At 39.9% G+C, this 27,663-nt stretch overlaps 2 protein-coding genes across 4 annotated transcripts in view; one reads left to right on the top strand and one right to left on the bottom strand.

Moving 5' to 3' along the window:
* Positions 1–1,310: 1,310 nt before the first annotated feature.
* CASP2 (caspase 2) lies at positions 1,311–26,712 on the bottom strand. 2 transcript variants are annotated; one of them, XM_042866484.1, is made up of 11 exons: positions 26,656–26,711; positions 26,272–26,422; positions 17,299–17,466; positions 14,618–14,684; positions 13,052–13,140; positions 11,573–11,749; positions 8,715–8,843; positions 8,182–8,272; positions 4,611–4,760; positions 4,408–4,517; positions 1,311–3,278 (listed from the first exon to the last, which is right to left on the bottom strand). In XM_042866484.1, exons 1-11 carry the CDS (start codon positions 26,703–26,705, stop codon positions 3,144–3,146), a joined length of 1,317 nt encoding a protein of 438 aa, XP_042722418.1. In that variant the 5' UTR covers positions 26,706–26,711; the 3' UTR covers positions 1,311–3,143. The 2 variants fall into 2 exon arrangements, with proteins under 2 accessions (XP_042722418.1, XP_042722419.1); XM_042866485.1 differs by lacking the exons at positions 1,311–3,278; positions 4,408–4,517; positions 4,611–4,760 and adding an exon at positions 7,963–8,068 and having other exon boundaries at positions 26,656–26,712.
* Positions 26,699–27,663, top strand: part of LOC122177272 (rap1 GTPase-activating protein 1-like) — a 57,696-nt gene continuing 56,731 nt past the window's right edge. For both annotated transcript variants that reach the window (XM_042866482.1, XM_042866483.1), the window contains exon 1: positions 26,699–26,820. The gene's annotated coding sequence lies outside the window, so the exon portion shown is untranslated. The remainder of the gene's footprint in view (positions 26,821–27,663) is intronic.

Raw genomic sequence — 27,663 nt, 5'->3', positions numbered from 1 at the left:
ATAACTTCATTCTTTTCCCTTTAAAGAATGACACTTTCTGTATGTAAACTCTGATGACATCATTACTTTGTAATGAAGATGATCAATTACATAACAATATTTTCTTTTGCTTGTATTTCAATTTAGTAATTTAGTGATATGATACAGAGAATGTTTTTTACCTGTCTTCAGGGTATGAGCCTGTTGCCCTGTGCAACACAGACAATGTATGTTAGGAATCTCGACCTGGTACGTATTTTATTTTACAAACTGTTCTACAGATTTTCATCCAAGTCTTTTGATGTTTTGAGAATTATGCTTTTTTAAAAGACTATTCTGTACATCCTAATTTTGAAGAAGAGATCAATAATTATTTTTACAGTCAGACTCTGAGTATCTATCATTTTTTATATAAGAGCAAATGGAAACAAAAACACTTCACAGTTACTACAATTGTATTCCTATAATGAATTGCTCCACTAATTAAAATGGTTGTTATGTAACTCAGATTTGTAACTACATCTTGTGAATATCTCGTTCACTGTTTTCACACCCCTTTCAACAAAACAAAAAACGTTTTTGACCTTATTCTTTTGGTTTTGAGCCAAAATATGAACAACACAAAATTTTCTTGCTAATCCCACTATTAAAGGCATTAATTAAACTGTGTCAGTAGCTTAAATTTACTTATCTAAAAATACAAACGTCTTTTATATTACTAGTAACAGTTTCAGCACAGATAGGTTTTCTACTGAACACTGCTAGAATTCTTGTACCAGCACTAGGTACTATTGAAAAACCAGTATACTTTTTTTCATGAAAAGAGATGTCACAGCTGAGAGTAAAAAACAGCTCCTAGTGGATCTGAATACTGGGATTTATTCTGGAAGTAATGAGAACAGAACTTTTATTTTCTTATTTCACACACTCACTGGCTTCCACCCTGCATCACCATAGGTACATTACCTTGGTCTCAACTCCCAGAAGTGAACTCACTGCTGATTTCTAAAGGTGGGCCAGCTGCACAGCTGCTTGTAGTAACCTGTCTTGGACACAACACGTCAAGGTCTCTCATGATAGTTTCCCTGTAGCAATCTGATCCCCCTCATCTTCCCCCACTTTCATCATCTTTCCTTGTTGTATCTTCATCTCCTTTCTGGGTCCTTCCCCCCACAAGCAGCCCATACGAGTTCCAGCTAGCAAGCAGCAGGATTCTGCCCAAGAGTTCAAAAGTGCCTCAGGGAGCTATTACCTTCAGAAATTATGCAGAATTCTCCTTATAGAAGTTCTATTTCTACACAGATGTATAATCCTCCAAATGGATGATACTGCACAGATTAATCAAACAAGAATTCTTTATTTTGACACCTCCAGGCAGTAAAATACAAGTATATAAAAAGTAAATACCAAAGTGGCAGTGATAATGCAAGTTGATGCAATCCTACTGAAATCTGATCTTTCAGAGCAGTCTACTTCATCAATCTACACACCTGTAAAATATTGCACCATTTCAAAGAGGGAGCACTGGGGTAGGAAGTGTTTGTACTCCAGGGAGGTGCAACAACCTCAACAGTGGTTTCTTCAGGGTAAGGCAACAATTGGCAGGAATGTTTTTTGTTTTATTTATCGCATGCTGTGTGTTAGATAAGTGCAAGATGTATTTTAATGTTGCGCCTTTGTCAGCTGGAGAAAACACAGCCTTAATTTTCCTGTGCAGAACAATAGAAAAGCACATACCTAGTTTTCCAGCCTCCCTCCACATCCCTTTGTGCTTCCTATTCATAATTCTATCCTGGAAGAAAGATAAAAAAAACAAACGCACTTACACATTAAGAGTACTATGCTGCCTTATTGCTGTAGAATGAAGACAGGAACTCCAGTATACAGACGATAGCCCATACACAATCTAGCATATCAGAACTTAGGCTACCACAGAAGAGAACAATGCCCATCTCCCCGCGCCACATCGCATGGGAGTAACTGCAACTTGGAAGAGCTAAGTATGAAGAGAATGCATGTGAACTTTCCAACAAAGTGATGGCTTATGCCACAACATTACTGATAGATCAGTCAAAATGACCTTTGGCAAACAAAATTAGCTGAACAGACAGCTTTAAGTGATCATGGCTGAAGAAAGAAAACTCACCACATATCAGAGTAATAACGTGAAACTCTTCTCTTTTAAATGAAAGAGAAACAGACTGCCAGTGAAAAATAATCCAAGCAGCATGCTTGGTCTATAAAGAACTGTCTTGAATATTTTCCTTAAACAGAAGATATAGGAGCCCTTTCTACAGGGTTGCAGGATTTCAGTCATACAGTACAATTTATAGACTCTTGAAAAGTTGGTGAAGTGTCTGAATACTGTGCCTGTTCTGACACACAGATACTACAGCAAACAAATATCAAAAATAATGTTCTGTACAGTTGTTCACTCCTAGACTAAGGGGAGCTAATCCAGAATTTCCTGATTCAAAACTGTTTCAGGTGCATTTAAATGACGTCATTGATCTCTGCGAGAAACACTGAATTTCCATTTGTTTTTCTGATAATCTGGGATGTCTTGCAGCTCCCTTGATAACTTGGCTACAGAAAAAAATGCACAAAAATAGACTTCAGGTGATCAAGATGGACTGTAAATGTCAACTACTTAAAACAATATCCTGTTTTATAGAGCAGGATTCTCCTTCACTGTGCACAGGATCTGACATGCATGAAGAACTGGGCAAGAAGAAGTTAAAAAAAATAAAAGCATAAAATAAGTAGCATTTTATGAATCATTTGCCTCTCAGAAAGGCTTATCTCTTCCAAAATTTGTATAGACAGTCTATTTCTCTTTTCACATTCACATTTCTAAGAAATGTCCTTATGCCTCTTTCCAAAGGATATTCTCAATTTTCACTATCAGTTATAGTGCTGATCTCTTTTCACCGATATCCATACATACGAAATAAATCAGATATTAGTATTTTAACCCCTGAATTGAATCAGATTAGGATGAGCTGCCACCTTATTTTAGTAAAAGACATCAAGAACTGGACTGGCTAAACATGAAATAGCACTCCTTGCTTGGCATCTGCTGTCACGCCTGTGAGAACAGAAATGTACACATCCATACTCAGTTCAGCTTTGGCAGTATTTCTCTTCCAGTGGAGCTGGTAGGGTTATTTTCCTGGCACATAACCAGGAAATAGGTACAGGTCCCGACAGAGTGTACTACAGTATTCTGACATTTCCTTGCAGCGGTGGAATTCTGTGCCTGGGGCATAACCTTCTCGTTGCTTGATTTGTCTATTCACCTAAATGTAAGATTAAAAAAGTAAAAAGATTGAAAGAGTTAAGAAGACAAAGTGTCACTGCTTTTCTTACTCAAAAATTATTGTTTATCTTATTAATTAATCACCAGTATACTGCCTTTCTAAACTACAGGAGGAATAAAGAAACTAACGCGCAGCTCTAGTTACTGTGAGCACACTGCAGTCTTCAGTCTCCTCTCATTTCCTTAATTTTCCCCTTATGTGAGTACAAGTGCTTGTGCTGTTACATACTGAGCCAGTTCAGGCCAAATCCACCTGAAAAAATAAACTATTTCTATACTAGAAAAGTGATGCTTGGCAAGTTAGACTAATCTCCTAAACTCACAACATGGCCAACACAAATGCAATGGAAAGAGCCAAAGAAACCCAGCATTTTGTCATGGTTTTATGGTTTTTGGTTATTGGTATTCCACATCATAATATCATGTAGTGCACTTCGAGTTAAAGTGTTAATGCTCCAGATACCTGCCCCAGAAGAGAAGAATAGCTACATTCCCCAGAAGGCTGTTTGCTGTGTTGCTATCATTTCAGCTCAAGGGGAGCAGGTATAAGGCCTTGGTAGGTCATCTGACCTCTCTCTTCTTTGCCAGGCTCTCCTCCCTGCTGCTCAACCAGACTGTGCATCTCACCTCAGTGTTATGGTGAGGCCTATCCACCTTTTGGACACTCTCTCTCATTATATTCGATTTATCATCTTCAATTCTAATTATATTATATTACAGTGCGTAATCTTGCATTCTGATACCATATTTAGTAAATTAGTTTGCTTCTCCTCAGATCATTGCTGCTGTTTTTTTTTGGGGGGGTCCCCTATTTTCCTTTTCCAGACGTGTGGATTTTGTAAAATCACTCTGCCCTGCTAGTCATGGAACCGGACCAAACCAGCCCATAAACCTTTGACACATTTTTTACTTCTTTTAATGTACTGTGGAACTGTACATAATCATCTATCTCTAATTATATCTATTTATCTATCTAAACAAGGAAAGAAGTAATAATTTTTCTATGAATAGAGCAACAACATTTGCTTAAAGAGTTATTAATCCTAGCAACTTGAAATTGAAGGCTTTTCAGAAACCAAGTGTGTGAAAGGAAAGGCATGACAGCTGACCTTCACCAGCATGTCAGCCACATGAGTGTCTCGGGAGTCCTCTGCAAACACAGTGGTGAGTGCCTCGATATACCAGGATCCACGCTTGGTGTTACGCATGGCTGCAGTGCCTGAGAAGAAAGAGTATGCATGATAAAGTTCCAGGGGAAGATGGACACACAGAAACTCTTAAGACCCTAAGAATTAGTGCTTCATTCCAGTACCTTTCAAACACGCATATCCACAGATCATATCAGAGCACGTAGGCAGACGCAGCTTGAGATTTTCTTCCTTGTTTGCATCACTCTCCTCACAGCCTGGGGAATCTGACCTTTCTTTGCCATCTCTTTGATCCACCCCCCGGTCTGTCTCGTCTGGTGATTAGTGCAGCAAAAAATAAAGAGAGGGAGAAAAAAAAATATTATCCTGAATTACTGTTTTCCTTACTTTTGTGCTCCAGTCAGCAATGCCACAACTGTTGTCAAGATGACAGTTTCTGCATAAGCTGTTAGCTTTTATAGCTTTTTAAAAAACTCATCTGAAAGCTCTTCTGCACAAACTAATACAAACACCAGCGATTGCTGAACGTGCTCAGCATGATGTCATGGCTAGTCTATATGCTGGTTGAGAACTATAATTTTAGTTGCTAAGGTCTAACTCCAAGAAAATAGTGACCAAATGCTTCACCTTCAAAATTCTGACTACAATACCACTTACTTCAACCAAAATCATTGTACATGCAATGAAAAAATAATTTCATCCCAAACACTAGAGAGAGAGATCTATAGTACATGGAGATCTAGTTTAGTACCTGGAGAATATTTAACATCCTTTCCAGGATTCAATAGCATGTACCGTGATGATTCTAGATAGCCTCAATTTGTTGTTTAAACAATAAAGATTTTCCATTGTAATCTACAATAATAACAGTGGCAGTAACACTGACAGTCCAGCTATGTTGCAATAAAAATAAACCTATTTTACAGGCTTTCTACATAATTTTGCCCTTCTATTCTTCTACTATATGATAAAAATTTACTATTCTACTTCCTAACAGATGGACAAGATTCTGGTTTTAGGAAGCCCAAGTATTCACCTCAGTGGCCTTCCTTTTATGATGGCAGTAGGTCTCTGTTGCTATGTTGTGCCTAAGAAATGTACTCGGATTTCTAATCCTTCAACAGGTAGCAGAATTGGTTGCATACTGTAACTATGTACAGGAGATGGACAGTTCATAAGGTAACAAGATGGGTTCTTCTCCTCAGAAATGAAAGCAACAGTGGGAGGAATGTTATTGTCTAACAGGTCACATGTATCCTATGATTCCATTTAGTGAGTTCAAAATTTAACGAGCACTCCCATTATGTTTCTTCTTCCTCTCTTAAAGGTAGGAATGGATTGTTTTTCCATTTTTAACCACTCTTTCTCGCCTTTTGCCTTTTATTACACTTCTCCAAACCCTTTCAGTTCTCTGTCATGTTAAAACTTTAGACTACTCTTCACATTGTATGTTACTTCAAATAAGATGCATGTAATTTTATAGTCAAGGTATATTATTCAGACTGTCATAGCATATCGAGTCAAAGCTTTTTTGATTAAAGATTCAGAATTAGATGTCTTCCTCATGTATTTGTCTTCAAACACCATCCCTGTCAACAATGTAACTAAAAACGTAAAGCATTAACCTTGTCAAGATATTACTTAGCATATTCAAGCTCTAATTTGTATCAATAACTACTATCCAAGTCGATAGAATTTCCCTGAAGCTCCTAGACCTTCTTTTCTCAATCAATTTTAATAACTGTTAACTGCACATTTGTCAGTATTTACAGCAGTTCTTCTCTTTGTAGAATCAGCTCCTATATTAAACACAGATGCTAAATGGCTTTTAAAGCCCATTTTATGTCATGGTGAAATCTGACAAGCTGTCTTTTCCCACCGCTTTCTGTCACTGTTGGCTTTTGATCTTTGACTTTAAGTGGACTACTTCAATTCTTTAGTAGACCCATGCCAAAGGTCCATTGGAAATGAAGTAGACCACATAAATTCTTCACATCTAAAGATTTAAAAAATTCAAAACGTGTCAATTATAGAGAAAAGACAAGGCTTATTACATAAACAGTGAAAAAGAGTAACCTATGCACTTAACTTTGGCTGGTTCCAGCTAATTTGCATGGTTACATAGAGACGCTGACTACTAACCTAAAGTTGTCTACACCACTTATACAGCCTTTTAAATACATACATATCTAAAAAGTAGTAATGGCTAACCTTAGAACACCAGTATGAAAAGGTACACATTTTTATTGACTGCTCAAGTTGATTCATAACTTGCATTCTGTTCTAACTACTAATTAAGCTTTACAAGCCAGATTAAAAAGGTATATTTAGTTAAAGGAAGATTTTTTTTTCCCCTTTAAGATGTTCAAGTCTCAGTCTTTTGCCTGTTTAATATCCCACTTCTACAGCATCCTGCATAGCAAGTTTCTCACTCTTTCCCTCCTGAAACCGTCATGGAAAGAAAAGGACAAACACAGATGTTAACTTGAACAGACACATTACGGTAACATTACAGTCAGATAAACCTTATTACCTAATTAGGTCAGCAGTCAATTCAGGCTTATTAAACTCATTTTCATGCTGTTACTAGTCCGCACGTTTGTATTTGTTGAAGAATATTTAAAGGTTCAATAACATAAGGAATATAAACACATTAAATTCATACTGGTAAAGATGCACACTACAGTATTCCCAAATGCATAAAGGATCAAATATTTGTGGCACCCACAATGCTTTACGTAGACTTTACATTTTTTGCTGTGTTAGGATTAAACATGAGTAGGTAACAGGTGAATGAAACATGCTCTTGGTTATAGGTCAAACTATAAACCAGCTAAAATTGGGAAAAAAAGAGGAAACAAATGTAAGGAACAAAAGAAAAGTAGGGGAAAAAGGATACATGCTAGAAAACAGAACTTCTCTATCACGAAAGAAAAAAACCCAAAAGCTATCCAAGACACAACTTGTCTTTGGAGTACTCCTAGTTTCACAGTTATCTGTGAAAGTCCATATGAAGGAAGAAATTTGGTCATTTGTATATCTGAAGGGCAGGTTGTTATAGATAGTGTTTACTTATAATAGGAGAAAAAATGAACATCAGAATTAGGAAGAAAATGATAGGAACACATAGATTGGAAAAATAACAATTTATGAGAATTAAATGAGTTTGATAGTTGCTTGTGAAAAAGGTTGAAAATAGGAGACTGATTAAAGAAAAAGAAAACAAAGAACAAATAGCAGCTAACTCTGATAGTTCAGGAGACACCAAAAGAAACAACATATCCAAGATCAAGGGACAGACACGGACTCAGGCAAGACTTGAATACTAGTGTACTGCTTCATGCTGTGCTATAATTCGATGCACCATAAGCCCCTTTCCCTCTATTGCAGGTATAACAAGAGGAAGTCTTAATATATGAGTTATATAACTCATCTATTAAATAACTCATATATAATAATTCATATATAATATATATGAATATATAAAGCTTTACGTCTCTGAGGTGCTCTGTGGTCTGCAAGTCAATGCACACACTTCATGCAGAACAGAAGACACTTACAGAGCAACAGATGCAGTGGCAGCAGCAGGGCAGAGGGAGGTGAATATGGATCCCACTTACACCTGAGAGAAGCAAAGAGGAGAGTTGACAGCAAGTTGAATGTGAGGGCGTGTACGTGTGTAAAATGTGCCTTAATGGGATGACAAATCACAGCTTCTAGTATTTAGGCACTCACCTCCCCGGCAGGCTTGAATAAAGAACATTTTGGGCTTATTCTGGAGATTGGGGCAGTTTGCATTATCAAAGAGCCTGAAAGCCTCCTGCAACTGAGAGAAGAAAAAAAATAATCCAAATATTATTTACAGCAGACCTCTGTTAGCCAATCCCAGACTCCCTTTGCTTCCTCATATTTTGGTTATTACCTCACTACTCTTTCTCCTTTATCTCCAAACTCATTACATCACAAACATCCTTCCACCTCCCCACTCTGGGCTCCTGTTAGTTTGAGTTCACATGCTCTACCTGATATGTGCATGTGAAAAGAGAAAGGAGTAACAACTCTCATCTAACAAATATTTATGTCATCCCTTATCTTACAGACTTCTCATAGCTATCACTACCATTTTCTTTAGACAAGCTCTTACTTTTGCTTTTTGTTTAAAAAGAGTAAATCCTCAGTCTCCCCATTCCTTTCTGTTTTTTTTTCCCTCTTTCCATTTTCACTTTCCAAGATGTAACCTACAACACATCAGGACAGAGTAAATATACCTGTAGGAGTTTGCCATCAGTGCCATAAACCCCACCCTCTACACCGTGGGAAAGTAAAGCTACAATACAGGAATCCACATCCTGATGGTCTGGCAGCTTAGAAAATCTCTCCAATGCACTCTCCATTTCCTGTAAGAGAGAGAAATTATTTCACACTTCCCAGAATTACATGGGGAAAATGGGTTAATGTCCAGGGAAAAATATTGAACGGCTTAGGTTTTCCGAAGCTATGGCTCTTCTATTACAGAATAAACCCTACATACATACTCAGGACAAAAGATTTCTATTCCATAATATAGAAAAAAATATCCTTACTCTTTTTACGTATCATTCAGTCTTAAGTATAACATTGTTTAGCAGGAATCACTTGGACTTAGCTGCACTGATACCTACTGTTCACAGAAAAAGGACTGATGACTGATGTAGAGATAAGGAGCTGTCTTGGGCAGAGCAACCACAAAATGGTTGCTTGGTGAAGTCAGGAGGGGGGCCAGCAAACTGCTACCTTGGAATTCTAGAAGGTGGACTTTGAACTACTCAGGGCACTGCTAGGGAGGGTCCTTTGGGATTCAGTCCTGAGGGATAAAACGGCCCAGGAAGGCTTGACACCCCTCAAGAAAGAAGTCTTAGAGATGCAGGAGCAGGCTGTCCTCCATGCCCTAAGATGAGCTGGTGGGGAAGAAGACCAGTGTGGATGAACAGGGAACTTTTTTTTGAGGCTCCAGGAGAAAAAGAATCTACCTCTTTTGGAAGAAGAGACAGACAGCTTAGGGAAGAGTACAAAGAAGCTGTTACGATATATAGGGACAAAATCAGAAATACAAAACCCCAGCTTGAATTCAACCTGGCCGTAGTAAAAGAGAACAAAAAACTTTTTTTTTTTTTACAAATATATTAACAGTAAGAGGAGAGCTAAGGACAATCTCCATCCTTTATTGGATGAGGCAGTGAACATGACCACTGGAAATAAGGAAAAGGTTGAGGTTCTCAATGCCTTCTTTACATGTCTTTAAAAGTCAGACTGATTAGATTTGGGGAACTTTACTCCCTGACCAGGAAGTCTGGGATGGGGAGCAGTATTAAACCCCTCAATTCAGGTGGAAACATTTAAAGACCTGCTACTCCACCTGGACTGTCACAAGCCCATGGGGCCAGATAGAATTCACCCAAAGGTGCTGAAGGAGCTGGTGGTTGAGATTGCCATGCTGCTTTCTATCATCTCTCAGCATTCCTGGTCAACCAGAAAGGTCCCAGAGATTGGAGGCTTGCCAATGTGACTACCCTCTACAAGAAGGGTCATAAAGAGGATCCAGGAAACTACAGACCTGTCAACCTGACGGTGCCAGGGAAGGTTACAGAGAGATCATCTTGAATGAGATCACATGGCATGTGCAGGACTGCTTGAGAATCAGGTCCAGCCAGCATGGGTTCACAAAAGGCAGGTCCTGCTTGATCAACCTGATCTCCTTCTACAATCTTGTGATCTGCCTTGTGGGTGAGGGAACGGCTTTTGACATCATCTACTTAGACTTCAGCAAAGCTTTTGATGCAGTTTCCCACAGTTTTGTCCTGGAGAAGCTGGCAACTCACGGCTTGGACAGGTACACTTTTTGCTGGGTGAAGAACTGACTGCATGGCCAGGCCAGGTGGTGAATGGAGTTAAATCTAGCTGGTGACTCGCTGGTCACAAGTGGTGCTCTTCAGAGGTCAGTACTGGAGTCTGTCCTGCTAATGTCTTTATTGATGACCTAGATGAGGGGATTGAGTGCACCCTCAGTAAGGCTGCAGATGACACTAATTGAGAGGAAGTGTTGATCTGACTGGGGATATGAAGGCCCTACAGAGTGATCTGGACAGGCTGGATAGCTGGGCTGACGCCATTGGGATGAACTTCAACAAGACAAAGTGCTAGATCCTGCACTTTGGCCATAATAACCCCAAGAGGCCTGGGGCAGAATGGCTGGAAGACTGTGTGGGAGAATTGGGCCTGGGGGTGTTGGTCAGTGCTCAGCTAATCACAAGCCAGCAGTGTAGCACGAGCCAGATAGCTAAGAAGGCCAAAGGCATCCTAGCTTTTATCAGAAATAGTGCTGCCAGCAGGAGCAGGGAAGTGATCGTTCCCTGGTACGAAGCTCTGGTGCGGTTGTACTGTGTTCAGTTTTGGACCCCTTACTACAAGAAAGACACCGAGGCCCAAGTGCATGTCCAGAACAGAGCAATGAAGCTGGTGAGGGGTCTGGAGCACAAGTCTTCTGATGAGTGGCTGAGGAAACTGGGACTGTTTACTCTGAAGAACACTTGGGGAAGACCCTACAGCTCTCTCCTGGAAAGGAGGTTGTGGTGAAGTAAGGATTGGGCAAATTCTCCCCTGAAACTAGCAATAGGACAAGAGGCAATGGACTCAAGTTGTGCCAGGGAAGTTCAGGTTGGATATTAGGAAAAATTTCTTCTTGAAAGAGCAGTTAGGCACTGGAATGGGCTGACCAGGGAGCTGGTGGAGTCACCACACCTGGAGATGTTTAGATATTGTACTAAGGAACATGGTTTAGTGGAGAAATATTGGTGGTAGGCGGACAGATGATGATCTTGATGATCTTGGAAGTCTCTTCCAACCTTGGTGATTGTATGATTCTGTGACATCTTCCATATTGGTTAATGGTGGGGGATACAGCAAATATTGGTGTTGGTATATACGGATTTAACAAAGGAGACAGCAACTGCTGCTTTACAGAGGTTTTATACTAACACTGGAGTCTGGCTGGGATATTGAAGCACTTTAACAGATGCTTACACTGGCAAGCATCACAGCTATGAACTCAGCCATATTGGTTCTAAAGTAGTAGTAGTATCTCCCTTACCTTTGCACTTTGGTCATGAAAGACAGTCACTTGATATCCAAGATGCTTGAAAAGCAGCTCTAGGGAAGCACAGTCCACATCTCCACCTGAACGATATTCCAAGTCCTTTTCACTGCTGAAATGGATATTGCTGAGAATAAGTGCTAAGCCTCGGGGCTCTGATATCAGTTTGTATGCCTGAGAAGAAGATTTAAAATTGGTATATTTAGACTATGCAAGGAAATAATAGAGTCTGTGTGTATAACACCAGTCCCCATACACCAACTTAATTACTAATGATATGTAGGATTTCTTGTTTGAGAAGGCACAAAAACAGTAGAGGTAAAATAAGTTTTGTTTTTTTTTTTTTAATATAGCAAATATTTATATTGCAAAAGGTCTCAAAGGCAACTGTTTCTGTGCAAGCTTCCACAACTAATGATCCTACAATATTAATAAGATGTTGTAATAGCTTGCCTTATTTCCTGTTTTATAAGGAAAACAGATTAAGCATTTCAAATTGTGAGTTAGCTCTTGCTAATGCTTTTCGCCTTCCACAAATACCCCCACAGGGCCAAACAAGTTTTGGTCATACTCACCAAAGGCCCTAGGAAAACATTAAGCAAAATTTAGCTTATGTTTCCTAATTGTGGTTGGGAACAAGAAGAGATGTAAAACAGCCTGTGAGTGAGTGCAACTGTAGCAGCAGGCAGCAATAAATCACCGATCTTCAAAGTAGTGCAGATGACAAGAAAAGTTAATAGGGAAAAAACTAATTTAAGAAGGGTGTCTTCAAAACCACCTTGCCCCTTCCACTCTACCAACAAGAAACTAATAATAAATTGGTAATAACATCCCTGTGAATTGGAAGTGAAATGTAATACTGAAGAAGCATATCAAATACGGTGTAACCAGACACAGATATAAAAAGAAATTAAGCCAGACTCATGCTGATGTTGGCAAATTAGGTCTCCCCAACAGTTGCAAAAAAAAAAAAAAAAAAAGCCCATGAAAAAAGTTTTATTGAACAGAGAGCCTGTTACAGAAGAGTTAAGTGTTAAGAATTAAGTTGTAGTGTAATCCTACTAATGTGTCTGCACTATCACATTTGTTTTCCTTAAGCCTACACCACCACAACCTATACTTTACAAATGGAACAAACAGAAAAATAATTATGACTGTCTATATAAAATTCCAAAGATAAATAAAAGGATTAGAAATTCAGGTTCTTCTGCTCTCTACTGCACAGAATCCTGATCTTATTTCTGCACCTAAGGAGACTTTTCCTCATACAGCAGAAAATTAAAAGAGCCATGATTGTGACTGTGAGCTGAAAAATAGTTCTAATATTGTACAGTTATTTGCAGTCACACATAAACACACCATAACACTAACATGTACCCATAATGAAGTGTTTTTACTCAGTTGTAAGTAGCGTGTATCAGCTGATATATCTAAATATTTCACCTTTGAAGGAGATTTTCTCTATCAACAACTTACTAAGTGCTGGTGATCATGATAGAATTCTGGAGTGCAGTGCTTCACTGGAGGAATCGAAGGACCATCTCCACTGTCCAAAGAATGTTCCACTGGTTTTGTGCAAAAGAAAAATATAAATAATAATAAAAATTCTAGCTACAAACCCTCTGTATTAAGGTAGTAATTTGCAAATTCAGAAGTATGTGGTCTAAGGCATATTCAAGTCTTATACAACTCATATGTCTGAACATTTTGCTTGATCAAGGACATCACATATACAGTGAAAAAACAAATATAAAAAATACACCTTTCCAATATACTTCTAATTGGCAACAGATTTTATATTCTACCTTTTTGTAGATTAACTAAGGACTAGCAAATTTAGTTTTACTGAGTATAGGAACAGAATTTATATTGAAAATTAGAGCAGTGCTTTTCTGTCTTTTTGCACAGTATCTCATCCATTCTCCAGTTAAGCTGATGAACTACTACTAGAAACATTCAAATAGAGTAGTGCTTATCCTTTCATAAAAGATTTCCATTCTCACTGGATACAACTGGAGATCTCATTTTATGCTCAACTGGTTCATTAGTGATGAAACTAGATAGTTTTAACTTCTGTAAAGTGCAGTGCTCTTTTTGTGTTGTTTATCTGTCTCTGGACAACTCCTATGTCCAGTCAGCAGTAGACAAGGGGAATGAGAATCAGTTAATTAACATTAAGAGATGCTCAATCACTTTTCCTGAAGCAAGTGAGTTAATAGTTCAGTTAAAAAGTTCATGGTCTCTTTTGAAATACTTTTTAGCATTTTGAGCATTTCTCCCAGCTGGAGAAACACACGCTCTCTAAAAAACCTATAACCTTCATACCTAAAACAACAGCCAACAAACCAACAATCAAAAATGATTTCAAACCTATACATTTGATCTTTAATATCAGACAGAGCTCCTAGTAGTAAGCAGCACAACACCAAAGTTGTGGTTAAGGTAAATTTGTACTGTTCAGATGTTATCAGAGGTAACATGAAATCTAACAAGGAGACTCATTCCAACAACCAGCTCCTAACCTAAATCACAAATGCCTGCTGAAGTAAAGTTGATTTGCTGAATTCAATGGAAGATACAGCTATCCATTTCTGCTGACATTACATAGATGATGCCTCGTATTTGAAATCATTTGTTAAGAAAAAAATTAAGTTGGAATACTGCCAATTATCAGTATCCTCCCACAGTTCTAGTTCACTTGCACTCTATTGTACACATTAAACAAAGAAGAAATTCTTCGGATATCAAAAATTTTACAGCTGGCCCATTCTATTTAAGCAATGAAAGCTCCTACATGAATAAATAAAGCTAACTAACTAGGTTTTCTTTTCCACTAGGCTACTTAAATGTCATTTTCCAGACTAATTCTGCCTCTTATATCTGATCATAATACAGTCAGTTCATTTTCATGTTTGTATTCTTAGGATGAGCTAAGTGGTGTCAAGCTTATTTCTGAAATTGAGATAACAGAGCATTAGGAAATTAGAGGCAACCAACCAGACAGTTGATAATCAAGTTCTCATGATGTACTGTGTGACTCACCAATCAAGCGTGGTCTCTTTGAATTACATGATTCACTCAGAGGAAGTGGAAGATCTGATCCATAACGCTGTTCAAGGTACAAGACATGCAATAAATCCATAAAAAACTGGCAAAAGATACCTATTTTTTTTCTCTATAGAACAAGGCTGTAGGTATCATGGACAATGACACAGATATTTACATACAATACATGACATGCTGTAATACGTAGGTCACTCCAAAAGTAATGCCTGTTTGTTTCCATGGAAATGACAAAAGATACAAAGAGCGCAAAAACACTTCTCGATAAACTCTCAACTACAAAATACTACTTTTCAACACAGCCACCACCACTAGCTATGCACTTTCACCAATGATGAAAAAGAGCTTGCATGCTGTGATTCCAAAATTCTGCACCAGTGGAGCTGACCCACTGTTTTACAGTGCTATGATTGTGTTGTTGCTGAAATGCACCACCCATCGTCTCACTGTGCTCACATTTACTGTTCTGGTCTCCATAAACATTCAGCAAGTGCTGATGAATGTCAATGGGTGCCATTTTTTCCACAATGAGGAATTCAATTCTTCGGTGCTTCTCACAGCATTTTGTCATACTGCCACTCTGCTTCCATCTGTCGCACACCAAAAAAATGCAATGGAATATTGGTGGGAAGGCTCAGCCTCTACTGCCATACCATCATCAGCCCCTGCCAGTGTGGGACACCATAATAAAAGAGGAGGAATTATTTTTACAGCAACCCTCGCATATTCTTTATATATTATAAACAATTTGATGCAAAACACAACACTATGGCTTAAATCCAAACCAAAGAGTTCATGATATGATTAACAGCAATTCCTGTTAATGACAGTTTCCTTCCTTCATTTACTCATCCCTACCTTCACTCAAATCCCTTGCTGGGACACCCTAGGATGAGGTATCACATCCTCCTAATTTTAGTCAAGACTCGTTTCATTCAATAACTCCTCTTTCTGGTTGCTTTCAAGATTTCATTTTTTTTTTAGTATAATAATTTCTACATTTTAATATGGTAATAACTCTGCTCAAAAATATCATTCTAGTCTTTCTTCCTTAGTATAAAATGTTTACTAAACTTCCCATCTTTTACAGTGCACTGAGAATACTGGATTTTTATTAAATTCTTCCTTCTATCTAATGTTAACAACTGCAGATACTAAGCAGCTCTCTAGTCAGAGAACACTAAGTTAAAAGATTTTAGAAAAAATACATATTTTTGCAGCTTTTACATTCTTGATGGTAAGTCAGTGTGTTAGATGTAGGAATGCCCACAAACATCACGGAATTCAACAAGAAGTGCAAAATACTGCATGTGGGGAGGAATAATCTTATTTGCTGGGAGCTGACTGTCTGGAAAGCAGCTTTGAAGAAAATGTCTTAGGGATCCTGGTAGATATCAAATCGTACATGTGCCTGCAATGTGCCTTTTGTGGCAAAGAAAGCAAATGGTATCCCAGGCTGCATTATGAGCCTTGCCAGCAGATTAGATCAAATGAGGTGAATCTTCCCTTCTATTTAGATCCAGTGAGGGTACACCTGAAGTACGGTATCTAGTTAAGGGCTTCCCAGTAAAAGGGAGTGACAACCTGGAAAGAGCCTAAAAAAGGGCTTCAAATATGACTAAGATAGTTGAGTACCTCTCATACGAGAAAATGCTGAGAACAGTGGGACTGCTTAGCCTGGAATACAGAAATCTTGGGGACCTTACCAATGAGCACAAACACTGAAGGGAGACGCTCCTTTCAGTGATGCCCAGTGTCACAGTTTTACAATTTTTGTCAGTGGTATTCCGCACCATAGCATCATGTAAAGCACTGGGAGTTGAAGAGTTAATGCTCCAGCTCCTTTCTGGGTTCCTGGTTCTCAGAAAATAACAACTACATTTCCCCAGAGGACTGCGATTCTGTTTTCCATTCAGAGGGAAAAACTGCTTGCAAGTCACGAGACTACTCTCCCTTTTACTGCTTGTCTCAGCAATGCATGCTCCCTAGCCATCTCACCTTCAGCATTAGAGTAGGGCCTTCGGTTTTGGACACCCTCTCTCTCTCATTTATTTGGTTTATTAGCTTCAATCCCAATTAACTTGTATTTCCACTATTATAATTAGTAAATCAACTTCCCTCCTAAGATTGTTGCCTCCCATCTCCCTTTTTGGGCCAGTGGGCCTGCAGTCTTCCTGTTTCGGCCAAAGATAGATCTAGAAATAACTCAGTAACACACACGCATGAAAAGAGGTAATGCACACAAATGAGAACACAAGAGACTTTGTCTGAACACCTGGACACAATTGTGTGGGTAACTGAGTGCTGGCAAAGGTTGCCCACAGAGGCTGTAGAGTTCCCACCCTTAGAAATAATAAAAAAAAAGAGCCTGGACATGGTCCTGTGAAACCTGTTCAAAATGGCCCTGCTTGAGAAAGGGGTTGGACCAGATGACTTCCAGAGGTCCCCTGCCAACCTTAAGCATTCTCCACTTCTCTGTAAAACTTCTCTTCATCCCAAATTCATTTTGATCTTTTACCCTAAGGCTACTGCAGGTTTCAACTTGCAACTAAATGCCATCCTTTCCTTTCTAACAATTTTTTTTTCTAAGCGTATGAAAAGCATGTACCCAAACCCAATCCCTAATGCAGTCCATGTTTTATTTTTAAAAAATGTTATACCCTTGCAATTCCATGTCTCAAGCTGGATTCTGTCTTCAAGATTGTTTCCGCCAGGTGCTGCTGTTTGGTCTCTTGTAGAGCTTCACAGAAGGCTGAAAAGGCAGCAGGGCCTCTCTTGGGCAACAAATTAAGGAATTCCACATTTTGGCTGAAGCTTCCGGACTTGGCCTAGATATAAAGAAGAAACAAAATTCACACTCTAAGTATTACCCCAACGCAATTTATTTTCAGTTAAGCTTCAGAACAACTCAATCTTTTTCCTTCATGTAAATGTTCCATTACCATATTTAGCTGTGTTAGATCACATTTAAATGGCTTTTTCTAGTTGATTTCACTGCCACCCTTCTGTTCTTACCAGCTCAAGGGAGAGTATATTACTACACAGCAAGCCAACAATTCACACATTACCATAGACAGTAATACACTCTCTTCTCTCTAATCTCCTACTTCCAGTTACTATCTGAATAGTACCCATTTACTCTCACCAGACACACAAAGTCCAGAATCCATTTTCACTACTGCTCAATGTATTAAGTGTCTCAAGTACTAATACACAAAGTCCTTGGAAAGTGTCATGGGAAACACTTATTTCCTGTAGTGAATTCCAAAAAGATGCCATGTATGTATAATGCTTTTCATTTATGCCAGTGAAGCCTAGCACTATATTAGAAAAGGAAACAACTAAAAATCAAATTTTTTGTTTCTGTAAAACAGGCATAGGACATTTGCAAACAAACAGTCTAACTTGTAAAAGCCCTCCCTGTTAAGAAAACTGAAACATCACATACTAAAATATTAGGTACTGAAAATAGGTCTTACAAGACCCATGGAATTCATTTTACTTTTTTTGAATTGCCACTTCAATCCCAGATTTCTTCTATGAAATGGTTGGTGAGTTGCATAGAACAAAGTACTAACACTACCTTAGCAATCACAAGGGAAAAATAGCCTTAAGTTGCACATGTATATAGTCTGCTACAGAAGATTTTCACACCATCATGTTTCCATTTATAAAATTAATCCTGTTTGTTCTTAAATGTACTTTGGCTTTTGTCTCATCACACTGTTTGGAATGAGAATGCAAATCTTTTTGATCCAATGCTTACGAACCTATTCTGAAATTTCAAGCTATGCTCATTCATGATTGGCTAATAGCACTTAGTTTTCTATCAACAAAGTCCCTTGGCTTCAGATTCCTGTCATTTTTCTTATTTAATAAAATTGTTACTAAAATCTAGATTTGCTGAAGTAAAAATGTCATTCTCATTTAGCCTCCTCTTGTAAATATCTTATTTCTTCTGACGATGCAAGCGCCCTTTCCAGATCTCACAGAAACTACACCTTTCTGAATATAATTTTAATAGAAATGCATACACTAATCCCTCCTGTGCCTTTCAGGTATGAAAATACTTGTCCCTCTACCCTAGTAACAGTTCTCTATCGTTCTGCAGAAGATAACCAGTTGCATTCATGTACGTTTTGAAGCAAGCCCAATGAATTTTATTTTACCTATTAAGGTAAATTGACTGCTGATATTCTAAAGTGCCTGTTGTTTTTCTCCTTTTAGCAGACCTGCAGCAGTTTAGGCCAAGCTCAAGACGATTAATTTTCTTCATCTTATGTCTTCATAGTTTATGATCTTGAGGCATATATCATGAATATCAATATCAATATCAAGAACACAAGCTAACCTCAAGAATTGGATATTAAGTTATATTGAAAAGTTAAGAACATTTCATAACATTTGTGTTCTGCAGGTTGTTTGTACAATAGTCAGCTTTCAATTGACTTCTTCCTGAACCCCTCCTTAAACACCCAAAGTGCTGTACCCCCACAGGTAACTTCCACTGCTGTTATTTATGTCATGCTAAATAATGTTCAGCAAACATTTGGAAGTAAACCTTTCATATAATAGACATCTTCCATTTTATTTTCTAATACATCCTACATTTGTTTTTGCATCTTCAGTCGAACTTGATAATCTATATAACATGAAGGTTTGCACGATAAACTCTGATTTCAACTCTTCTGTCAAAATCCCAGTGTATAGGTCTTATTAGTGAATTAGAAAATATATGCAGAATCTGATATGCAGAATACCTTATGCCTTTGACAAACATCCTAATCAAAGTGATATCTTCACTACTGTGTAGTGATCAACCTAAAGCCTTCAAGTATCTCTAACTGCAATGTTCAAACTGCAGCTGTGGGCTGCATGCAGGCTAGATCAGTTCATTCTGTGGCAGCCACCTGCCCTGTGCCATCATGGCAGTGGCTCTTCCCTGCCAAGCAGCCCAGCCCCAGGCGCACATCCATTGCTCAGCAACAGCCAAATAGCAGTGTGCAACTGCCACTGACTGGGTTGAAACCAGGGCATGGGAACCAGGGCACACTGCAGTGCTAACTCAAATTATGGCAAGTAACTATATGTAGTTTGGAACACAAATCAAACAGTACCATGAACAGAGAAAAATATACAGCCCTGCTTTCAATTCTGATAAAGGAAAAGGTTCCAAGATTACAGAAAAAAATCATTATTTTTAAAATATATTTGCAACTCTATTTTCAGTTGGCACAAATACATTACCTGTGAATTTACAAATGGAATATATAGTGTTGCAATCAGACATTCAACTCAAAAATTTGATCATATCTGTTAACAAGATTTTTATTAGCCCTATCTCACAAGACAAAAATATCTCTCACTTCACAATCATACCTTATTCATTGCTTTTTGGGGGTACACATTTGTGAACAAGTATTTTCAAGGATGAAGAGTAAAATTTCAAGAAAAATCTCTGATAAACGTCTTGAGAACTCACTAGGAACTGCAACCACTGCCATCAAATCAGACACTGATGCATTAGTTTCACAAAAACAAGGTCAACTACCCTACTAATTTTCTGTTTTGTTGCTTTGTTAATGTTTTACTAATAAATAAATAAATAAGTTTTGTTAATTACATAAATTAACTATATCTTTTATATATGGTCCAAGGCAGTTCCTCTTCACTCAATACAGCCAAGGCAAAATATTGGCCACCCATGATCTCCATGATCTTCTAGTTTGCAGTTATAGTACAGTACAAAGTGTTCAACTTGTTTAAAAGCAAAACAAAGCCCTAGCTATCGTATCTGTAATTTTGAAGGCCTATATTGGAGCTCTGGAGGAACATCTGATGCTCTGTCAAGAAGGTATTAAAGAAGGATTCCAGATTTAATTTTAAAAACAGCAGTTTACACCTCATGTCACCTTTAGTATCTTTCAGAATGAACTAATTAAATTCCTGTCAGTTTTCTAATTTCTCTTCTTTGGTCATCAAAGAAAGCTGCTCCTGTTTATTAACTCTTCTCCATTGTTTAACTATGGACTCTCTGCTTACTCTTCACATTCCATGCAAACACTTCATCTGTCTCTCAAACACCTCTTCCTAAAACATACTACATTCCCATCTTTCTCTTTATTATTACAAATAAGTTTCAGGACTGGTCTAGCACCTCACACTCCTGTGGCTGGAGTAGTAGAACGGAAGGACACACTCTTTAGGAAGTACAGGCAGGGAAGATGAGAGGGAGCGTTGCTCTCTATGTCAGAGTCCAGATGCAGTGCATGATGTTTGGCCTTGGGATGGATGAGAAGCCAACTGAAAGTTTATGGCTCAGGATTAAAAGGAAGGCAGGGATAGGTGATATCATAGCTGGGGGATGCTACAAACAACCTGACCAGGAAGAACAAGTGCCCTCTACAGACAGACAGGAGCAGTCTCAAATTCACAAGCCCTAGTCCTCACAGGGGACTTCCACCATCCTGGTATCACTTGAAAGGACAACACAGCAAGGCATTAGCAATCCTCCTGGGATACACTGATGATAACTTCCTTCTCCAAGTGATAGAGGAGCCAAGGAGGACAGGTGCACACTGGACCTTGTTCTCACCAACAAGGAGGAGGTGGGGAACATGAAGTTCAAGAGCAGCCTTGGCTGCAATCACCATGAAATGCTGAAGTTCAAGATCCTTAGGAAAGTGAGGAGGCTACACAGCAAACTTGAAACTCTGGACTTCAGGAGAGAAGATTTTGGTCTCTAAGGGACTTCCTTTGTAGAAAATCATAGGATAAGGCCCTTCAGGGAAGAGAGGCTCAAGAAAGCTAGATAATATTTAAGGATTACCTTCTCCAAACTCAAGAGTGAGTTGTCTCTAAATTGGAGAGACATGGATTTAACTGATAGGTCACTTAGTAGTCAAGGAATTAGTTGGAAAGTCACATTCAAGTGCCCACAGGTAGACTGTATTCATCAGGGGATGGTACTGGGACTGGCACTATTTAACATCCTTGTTGGTGACAAAAACAGTGGGATTGAGTGCACCCACAGAAAGCCTGTGGATGACACCAAGCTGAGTTGTACAGTTGGTTCTCTAGAGAGAAGGAGATGCCATTTAGAGAGATTTTGACAGACTTGAGTGGCGAACCCACAAAAATCTCATGAAGTTCAACAAGATCAAACGCAGGGTTCTGCATCTGGGCCAAGGCAATCCTGAACATGAATACAGGCTGAAAAATGTCTGGATTGAGAGCTGCCCTGCAAAGAAGGATTTAAGTGTACTGCTGGATGAAAAACCAAATACAAGCTTGCAATGTGTGTTTGCAATCCAGATAGTTAATCATACCCTGGGCTTTATTGAAAGAAATGTACCTAGCAGGCTGAGGGAGGTGATTCTCCTCCTCTACTCCACTCTCATGAGATCCCACCTGGAATACTGCGTTCAGCTCTGGGGAGACCAACATAAGAAAGACATGGACCTGTTAGTGTGGGCCTGGGGGAGAGCCACAAAGATCAGAAGGCTAGCGCACCTCTAGTATGAAGACAAGCTGAGAGTTTATTTGTTCAGCTTGAAGAAGGCCCTAGGGAAACTCTACAGAGGCCTTCCACTACTTAAAGGGGACCTACAGGAATAACGTGGGGAGGGACTCTTTATCAGGGGGAGTAGAGTTTGGACAAGAGGCAATGGTTTTAAAACAGAAATATGGAGATTTAGATTATAACTTAGGAAGAAATTTTTTGCTCTGAGGGTAGTGAGGCACTGGAACTGGCTGCCCAAAGAAACTGTGGCAGCCCCATTCCTGGATGTGTCCAAAGCCTGGCCGGATAGGGCTTCAAACAACCTGGTCTAGTGGAAGACGTCCCTACAGAGGGTTAGAACTAGACTGTCTTTAAGGTCACTTCCAACCTTTGATTCTAAATCCCATGCCTTCTTCATCTCCTCAGGCCCCTTGTTTTATTTCAATTCATTTAGATTACAAAAGTCTGTTTAAGTGATGTACCCTACTACAGAACCAATTTGTTTACATTTTTACATTTAATTTCAATAAAAACCCACACACGACTAGTGCAATTGTTATTTGAATTTAAACATAATTATTTATGCAGATCTTTTTCATTCTTTGAGTGGCTGGAAAGGGATACACAGAAACCAGACAACTTCTGTTTCAGACGTTTCAGACAAACCCAGGAAAACCTATGCTCTATCATTAGACACAAGGGCATTTCTCTCCTGGTACTTCCACTAAGTTACAAAATTGTCAGTATTATAATATGTTTTCAAGAATCATAGAATGGCTTGGTTTGGAGGGGACTTTAAAGATTACCTAATTTGAACCCACTTGCCATGGGCAGGATTAGCCCCCACTAAATTGGGCTACCCAGGGTCCCATCCAACCTGGTCTTGAAACCTCCATGAATGAAGCACCCACAGCTTCTCTGGGCACCCTGTTCCAATACTTCACAACCCTCTGAGTGAAAAACATCCTCTTAATATCTAATCCAAATCTCCTTTATTTTAGTTTAAAACCATTCCCCTTTGTTCTACCACTATCAGACAGTGTAAAAAGTCAGTCTCCCTCCTGCTTATAAGCTCCCTTTAAGTACTGGAAGACCACAATGAGGTCTCCCCAGAGCTTTCTCTTCTCTGAGCTGAAGAAGTCCAGCTCCTTCAGCCTTTCTTCATAGAAAAGGTTCTCCACCTGTCTGATCATTTCTTTAGCTCTCCTCTGGACCCACTCCGACAGCTCCACATCTTTGTTGTGTTGAAGTCTCCTAATCTGGATGCGGTAATCCAGATGGGACCTCATGAGGGTAGAGCAGAAGGGGATAATCACCTCCCTCCCACTGCTGACAATCTCTCTTTTGGTGCAGTCCAGGGTACAGCTGGCCTTCTGGGCTGCAAATGCACGCTGTTGGCTTTTATCAAACTTTTTGTCCACTAGATCCCTTTAAGTCCTTAGCTGCAGGGCTGCTCTCAATGAATTCTTCCCTAAGTCTGTGTACACATCTGAGACCTCCCTGACTCAAGTGCAATACGTTGCACTTGGCCTTGTTGAATCTCATTAAGTTCGTCTGGGCTTTTCAAGCTTGTCCAGGCCACTCTGGATGGCATCCCTTCCTTCTGTTGTGACAACTGCACCATCCAACATACTGTCATCCACAGACTTGCTGAGGGTACGCTCAATCTCACTGTCTATGTGACTGATAAAGATACTTAAGAGCACTAGAGAAGTCTACTTAAGAGTGTACTTAAGTCCTTTACTTACATTTGTGCCAGAGAGAAGAACACTATTGCAAATTCACAGAAGTAGACGTGCTTATTGACTTAAAGGATCTTTTATTTTAATGAATGTTACTTTTTATCTATTGTATTACTATTGGTATTATTCTGCACTCCCCTCATTTCTACATTTCTAGTACAACACATATTCTACAGTACTATTGGTTTCGCTTGTGAATACATTCCTCATGTCCTTTTCACATTTCTGTTTTCACTGTAATTTCCAACTTCATATCCTGAAACAGTAGTTCAAGATACTTGGTTCTCTTGCTCAGGTTGCTACTTCTATTCACAGCTAAGCTCTCACATTTGCTTAGAAAGTGTACTATTTATCTGACTTTTATAATTTCCTAATTGGAAATTCTAATTCTGATTTCCTTCTTGTTGATTATCCATTAATATGTATTGCTGCAGCTTCTTTTTCTCAGATAAATCTGTAAGGGAAGACTCCCCTCCTCTCAGTCTCAGTTTAAGATTTGTTTGATACAGTGGTATTTTCTAACAGATTACTGTATTTGGTATTAACCTACCTTTGAGAAAAATTTACTATTTTTTTCCCCTTTCCTCTCCTTCTACCTCCAGGTCAGCAACTGAATATTTCTACTTACCACTCATACTTCATTAGTACTTGCATCACTCTCCACTTTCACACTTATTATCCTTGCTCTCTTTCAGTAGGGACTGGAGATACTTAAGACAAGAACGCCTGCATCTGTCATGACTTGGCATGTTATCTTTCGACACACACTCAGTCAAAAATCATGAAAAAGTTATTTTTTAATTCCTTTCAAAAACTTGTTACTGTCAGATTTATGCCATCTGCTCTTGAATCAACCAAAAAATTCTGATTCTATTTTTTAGAATCTGTTTTTCAGACAAGACCCTCAATCTTACATTACAAATAGTGTATCAAGTGCTTACATTAGCCTTAAGGCGAATGCCTTCAGTCATTTCTTATACTGTTTGCTTTCTCTATAAAGACCTATTGCTCCAGCCTGCGCCATTTTCAGTGCATAACAGTAAGTCTATGGCCAATCCAAAACTTTTTCCAATTACCTCTCTGCCTTACAGAGAGAGCTTGACAAACTCAAGATCTGGACATGAAGTTTAAGAAGAGCAAGTGCTGGATTCAGTACTGGAACAAGACAATTGCAGATTTACGTACAGACTGCAGGATGGAAGGCTGGAGCACAGTCCTCCAGAGAAGCATCTGGAAGTTCTGCCTGATGGCAAGTTGAATCTGTGTCAGCATTGTGCCCTGACAGCCAGAAGGCGAAACATATCCTGGGGTGCATCAGGCCCAGTACTGTCAGCTGGACAAGGGAAGAGACTGTCCCACTCTGTTCTGCATGGCCTCACCTCCAGCACTGCGTGCCATAATACAAGAAGGACACAGTAGTATTAGAGAATCCAAAGGAGGATTGCCAAGATGGTGAAGGGTCTGGAGGGCAAGATGTATGAGGAATGGCTGAGTCCCCTTGGTTTGTTTAGCCTTCAGAGAAGAGGAGACCAAGGGGAGGCCTCATGGCAGCCTACAACTCCACACAAGGGAAGACAAGGGGCAGGCACTGATCTTTGTTCTTTGGTGACAGCAGCAGGAACCAAGAGAACAGCATGGAGCTGCATCAGGGATAAGCAGTATGGAGTTTAGGAAAAGGTTCTTCACCAGAGGGTAGTAGGGCCCTGAAACAGGCTCCCCAGGGCTGTGGGGTATGGTCCCAAGTTGCTGGAGTTCAAGAATTGTTTGGACACTCAAACATAGGATTTGAATTTTGGGTGTTCCTCTGTGGACACAGAAGTTGAACTTCACGATCCTTGAGGGCCCCTTTCAACTATGATTCTAGTACGTGCTGCTCAGAATAAGTAAGAAAAGCTTGTGAGAAATATTTGTCATTTGATAGTCTTAGATCATACAACTTACAAAAACACATGAAATACAAATTCTATAAGTGAAAGATGCACAGTGCCAAAGTCAGCTAGTTTATAACACATTCATTTATACATTCCCACAGAATTCTTTGGGAAATTGTTTTGGGTTTTTTTTTTTCTGCTTTCACAAATGGAAAAAAGAGAGACAAGTTATCACCCAGTGAGAAGAACTCACCTGGCTCACAAAAACCAGCCTGTCATAGCTACAGGCCAGCATATAAGGCAGTAATTTACTAAATCAGACAAAACCCCATATGGCCAAAAGCAGCTTCCAGTTCTCCTGCAAGCTGCAAAAAAGACCCATACTGTCGCATGTGTTGTCCAAACACATTGACACACGGGTAAGAAATACAAGAATTTAACTATACCGCCGGTGCCAAGAATGACACTGAGCTTAGGCAGAAATAAAGCTAACAGTGCAGTCGAATTTAATTGGCATACCTGTATCATTTCCACCATCTCAGTGGTGATGATGTCCTTCTCTATCAGGTGTTCCATCAACTCTTTCAAAACCAGCTCTCTCGCCAGCATCACCCGGTTCTTCTTTAGAGCTTCCTGGTGGTATCGCTGCATGCCGCACGCTCCCAGCATCCTGGTAAGAGAGTGCGGACCAAAACCCAACTCCGTGACAAGAGCCGACCTTAATCGGCCCAGCTTTCTGCTGGGGGGGAAAGAGACCGCCGGATAACGGGCGGACAAGACCCTCCACCGTTGATTCCCAAGGCCGCATGGGACACGGCAACTGGCCCCCGGCTCCCGCTGGCACCAAGCACCGCGTTCTTCCGCTACCACCGCCGGACGGAACGCCGCCGCTCCCTCACTCACCTCCCGAACCGTCTTCCCCGCGGCCCTGCGGCTTCCGCCTTTACGCGCATGCTCAGCGTGGAACTCCGGGACTGATAGGCGCGCAGAGCGACATGGCTCCCCACTCTTTCCCGCCTTCGGCGTGGCGGCGGGGAAAGAGGGCGGTTCGACCTTTAGAGGTGGAAGGTGGGTTTTTCCGTTTCACACGCGGAAGCTTTACAGAAGCTGGAAAGCTTTAATCGCCATTATGGATTAAGAAAACGAAACCTTAGCGACTGTAACCGGTGGCATTTTTTTGGTCTTTCTTCTGGCTAGTTTTTGTGTGTGTTGGTCACCTGAAATTCTTTCTGACTCCTAGCAGTTTGAGGAAAGTCCTGGGCCACTCAGTTTGGGCCATGAAAGTCTCCATTCCCGTATAGCACAGCTGTGGATGGAAAATTGAACGTGAGCCAGCAGTGTGCTCTTGCAGCTTGTAAAGCAAATGGTATCCTGGGCTCCATCACAAGAGGGGGGGCAGCGGGGAGGCCAGCGGGGAGTGGGAGGTGTCTGTCCCTCTCTGCTCTTTGTGAGGCCCCATCTGGAGTACTGTGTCCAGGTCTGGGGCCCCCAGTACGAGAAAGACAGGGAGCTGTTAGAGATGGTCCACAAACACAATGACACCAGGCACACAGGTAAGAAATACAAGAATTTAACTATGCTGCCCGTGCCAAGAATGACACTGAGCTTAGGCAGAAATAAAGCCTAGAAATAGAGAGGTAGGTCACAAAGGTGAATAGAGGTCTGGAGCACCTACCCTACAAAGACAAGCTGAGGGAGCTGGGCTTGTTCAACCTGGAGAAGAGAACCTCCTTGCAGCCTTCAGTACCTCAAGGGAGCCTATGAACAGTAGGGGAGTCAACTCTTTACAAGGTAGATAAGAGCAGGACAAGGGGAAGTGGTTTTAAGTTGAAGGAGGGAAGATGTAGGTGGGATGTCAGGAGGAAATTCTTTACTATGAGAGCAGTATGGTGCTGGAACAGGCTGCCCAGA

The sequence above is a fragment of the Lagopus leucura genome, unplaced genomic scaffold (genome assembly GCF_019238085.1).
Source record: "Lagopus leucura isolate 7727_CA_CO unplaced genomic scaffold, USGS_WTPT01 Super-Scaffold_100001, whole genome shotgun sequence".
Taxonomy (NCBI): Eukaryota; Metazoa; Chordata; class Aves; order Galliformes; family Phasianidae; genus Lagopus; species Lagopus leucura.
Note: the sequence above shows the minus strand (reverse complement) of the source record. Positions and strands in the feature narration are given on the sequence as shown.